This window comes from Panicum virgatum, chromosome 7K (assembly GCF_016808335.1).
Source record: "Panicum virgatum strain AP13 chromosome 7K, P.virgatum_v5, whole genome shotgun sequence".
NCBI lineage: Eukaryota > Viridiplantae > Streptophyta > Magnoliopsida > Poales > Poaceae > Panicum > Panicum virgatum.
Window position 1 is genome coordinate 9556870 of NC_053142.1, and position 4249 is coordinate 9561118.

The following is a 4249-nucleotide window of genomic DNA, read 5'->3' on the forward strand; positions in this document are numbered from 1 at the left end:
TGCACTTTAGAAAGCTTAGCAATGCATATTGGAGGATCGTAAAGAAGTTTAAAAAGAAACTAAGTAGTTGGAAAGGGAAGCACATGTCGGTAGGAGTACGGTTGGTTCTAATAAATTCAGCCTTAACTAGTTTAGCCATGTTCATGTTATCTTTTTTTGAAGTCCCAAAAGGGATACTTGAAAAATTGGATTACTACCGGTCAAGGTTCTTTTGGCAATCTGACGAACATAAGAAGAAATCTTGATTAGCCAAATGGAGTATTCTATGCCAGCCACAAGGAATTGGGGGGTTAGGCATTAAGAACCTTGATATACAAAATAGGTGTTTATTAAGTAAATGGCTTTTTAAACTTATCAATGAAGAGGGCATTTGGCAAAGTTTATTAAAGAACAAGTACTTAAAGAACTGGACTATTGCTCAAGTGGAGAAAGAAAGCAGGGGACTATCATGTTTAGGAGGGTCTCATGAAAGTTAAAAATACATTCTTGAACTATGGCTCCTTCCAGTTAAATGATGGTAATCAAACAAGATTTTGGGAGGACAAGTGGTTGGACAATCATACACTTAGAGAGCTTTATCCTGACCACTTTAATATTGTGCGAAAAAAGCATGCGACAGTAGCATTAATTTTTAATAGAGTACCTCTTTTAGACGAACTTTGACATGTCATACACTCACTAAAGACAATCTAGCAAGACGGGATTGGATTGGTAACAAACAATGTTTGCTTTTGTTCTAGTGATGAAACTAGTCAACATGTCTTTTTTGATTGCCATGTAGTCAAGTTCCTATGGAGAGCCGTACAGTTCGCCTTTGATTTAAATCTGTCTCGCAGCATTACTCACTTGTTTGGTAATTGGCTTAGAGGGGTTGGAACCAAGTTAAAAAGGAAACTATTAGTAGGAGCATCTGCTTTATGTTGAGCCATTTGGCTTAGTAGGAATAATGTGGTGTTTGACAAATCTCCAACTAAAACTTACATATATATAGGTACTATATCGGGGCACCCATTGACTCAGATTCTGGGCACAGCTACAAAGGCGTGATGAAGAAAAGGAGACGGTACATGAGGCATGTCAAACCATGAAAGTCTTGATCATGCAGTTATTTGCCAACTATAGATAGAGGTTTAGTAATAGAATTGGTCCTTAATAAGCATCCTCATCAAATTGTTGGGATGGCCATGTCGCCTTTTGTTTAATCTTGTTAGAGTGATCGCAGATGGAAGAGCTGCAAACTTTGTAATCATCGGTTGTAGCCTCTCCCGAGGTCAAGGCTGGTACTCTTTTCCCATTATCTAAAAAATTTAATGTGGCTGAGATACGGCAGTGCTTAGGCACATCCACTCTACTAACTAGTAATCACGATCGTTAAGGTTTGCCAGCGGAAGCAAGGGTAGTACAACTGCAAAAATAGGTTACATATGAAGGTACCAAATCGCTGCAACTGCAAGACACGCGCTGTTGTACACGATATCGAATTATTGGTATTTACGACCGCTGCTGCTTGATTGCACCAACCAAAAAAACAAGATCTTAAAAGGCAGCTAGCGCCGCAGTATATAGAGAGCTAGCCGAGAGCTAGCGCCCATCTCGCAAGAACTAACAAAATACACAACTGCAGAGCAAGAGACAGAGGCATACATACACTGATGAGAAGTGCCTGGGCTCGAGGGGATTGAAGAACTCGTGGTGGAGTGTATCGTGGATCGGGAGGCACTGGGATTCAAGCTTGCTTCTAATTTGCTACAACAGTAGTGTCGAATCTTTGGTTGTTGGGGCGTGTGAAACTTATTGATGCTGCACTGCATCGACTCGTGGAACACAGGACTACACGAGTTATGTCTGCGAAGTTGGAGCATACATCTGAGGGCAGATTTTGTCCCGCAGGCGCCCGATCCGCCGGTAATCAATGGTGCGGAAGACGTCATGATTCGTGACGCAAGGAGGCTGCAGGGCGGCAGCGGGGTATTCCGAAAGTACTTTGGTGCAGTGCATCTCGTATTTCGTGTTTATAAAATCATGTTTAATATTACAGTGCAATATATGAACCTCTGCCCATAGCAACGCACACACATTTTTACTAGTCAATGACTCAATTCTAAAGCGCAGATACAAATGACGATTTGCATCAAGCCCCTCCCAGCCAATGAGAAGCCTGCAACTAACTCGAAAGTAAGCACACGTCAACAATGCAAGGGCGTCTTACGTAGAACACCCGAGTGTCAACCAAGCAAGTCGATTATTTCCATGGTCTCCCCGGTGGTTTCTTGGGTGGCTCCTTCATCGTCCGGCATCTGAAGCTTGTCGGCCAATGTCTTGCCCCCCTTGAGCGCGATGACGAACCACACGAAGGAGAGGAACTCGCCGCCTTCGCCGAGGCTCTTGGCGTGCTGGTAGCCCCTGCACATGCTGGCCGAGTAGCAGAGGAGCCCAACCCACACCCTGTACATGAGCTCCCACCGGGTCTTGTCATCGCCAAGCTCCACCAGCTCCTTGGCGAGGCACCAAGCCTCCTTGGTGAGGACGTGCTTGCTGCAGGCGTCCTTGGCGTCGTCGATGCTCCGCCACACCACTCTGCCCATGGAGTCCATGGTCCGGAGGGCCTCGCTGAACAGGTGCTGCCGGCTGCCGGTCATCAGCATATCCGGCCGGCAGTTGAGCAGGTGCGCCATGTAGTTGGAGATCCCCGCCGCGCATTTGCTGTGGGTGTAGGTGAGGAGATTTAGCCCCTTGGGTGGAGGGCTGAGGCGGCAGCAAAGGTCGGTGGCGATGTGCCACCTGAGGACGCTCTCGTCGAACGGTAGCTTGCGCAGGCTCTTCCAGATCGCCGTGTCGGTGTTGACGTCCTCGCCGTCCTTGTTGAACAACACCTTGCACTTCTTCAGAGCCCAGTTCTTGTCCTGTTTTGTATCCCTGTAGCTGGCGAGGTCGAGGCCTCGCACCTCGTACCCCAAGAGCTCGTTTACCACGAACCCGGCGAACTTGCCGTAGAGATTGTTGCTGCGGTTGTCGCGGTGGAAGAAGCGTCCCTTGTATCCGAGGCTCCTGGCCCACTTGATCAACCGTCCGGTCCTGGGGTTCTTCACCTTCTGGACCGCGTCGATGAGATTGTCGCCTGGGAGCGTCTCGCACAGCGCGGGGATCTTGGTCTTGGATAGGACCCAGTACAGGAGCTCGCTGATGGGCACCCCAAAGACGTCGAGCACCGCGGTGAAGCTTAGGATGACGTAAGTCATCTTGACGTCGGCAGCATTGAACTGCTTGTATGCGTGCTTGTGGCTCGTCGCGAAGAGGGCGATGGCGGTGGCGTGCAGCGACGGCACCAGCAGGACGTGGCAGGCCAGGTACGCCGGCGTGGACACCACGTTGGCCCTGGCGTAGATGAGCCCGAACGCCCGGCGCAGCCAGTGCTTCATGTTCTTCTCCGCGCCGGGGTCGAGCGTGCCCAGGACGTCCTCCTCCGGAAGGCCCTGGCTCTTCTGCGCGGCGGTGGCTGCGGCGGCGCCCAGCGACATGTCGGAGAGGATCATCTGGACCTTATCGCCCTCCGACAGGATCGTGCTCCGCTGCTTCCTCTTCACCCCGACAATGGACCCGCCGCCGAAGTCGAGCTCGGTGAAGAGGTACTCCCACGCCGACGTGGGCTTCTGCCGCTCCCCGGCGGCGAGCGAGGAGTAGACGGAGACGAGGCGGTTGATGCTGGCCCGCCGGAGCGCCCACGGCTTCTCGCAGCAGATGAGGATCGCGATGAAGAAGAGCAGGACAGCGGACCAGAGCAGGCGGCGGTCACCGGAGTCGGGCCACGTCTTGTAGAAGGAGTAGAGGGCGACAGTGACCTGGGACACGAGCGTCACCGTGTGGCGCGTCCACATCTCGTTGTCCACACGAGCGTCACCGAGGTGGATGAGGAGCACCGGTGCCCAGAGCACCTCGAGCGAGCTCGCCCTGGCGCCGGTGTTGCAGGGGCTGCTGGCTTTGGTCTGGCGGCTGAAGAGGGTGGCGAGCGCGTAGATGGCCAGGGCGTCGCCGCTGATGTACGCAAGCCAGATGAGCCGCCGGAGCCAGGTCGGGATGGTGTACTTGCGCATCGGCACCGCCAGTAGGAGGAACCACTGTATCAGGAGGCTGGCGGCGACGATGATGCGCATCTGCCATTCGTCCCACCATCGCACGGCGCTCCAGATGCCACTCATCGCCGACTCCCCTCCCTCTGTGTTTCCCCGGAGCCTGCTGGGTTGGTGGTATT

At 52.1% G+C, this 4249-nt stretch overlaps 1 protein-coding gene across 1 annotated transcript; it reads right to left on the reverse strand.

Annotated features, from left to right (window-relative positions):
- Positions 1-1980: 1980 nt before the first annotated feature.
- On the reverse strand, positions 1981-4249 carry LOC120639748. Its single transcript, XM_039915632.1, has one exon. The coding sequence runs from the start codon at positions 4194-4196 to the stop codon at positions 2226-2228; it is 1971 nt and encodes a 656-aa protein (XP_039771566.1). The 5' UTR covers positions 4197-4249; the 3' UTR covers positions 1981-2225.

Coding starts and splice junctions, on each gene's coding strand:
- LOC120639748 (XM_039915632.1), bottom strand. CDS start 4,196: ATGAGTGGCATCTGGAGCGCCGTGCGATGGTGGGACGAATGGCAGATG.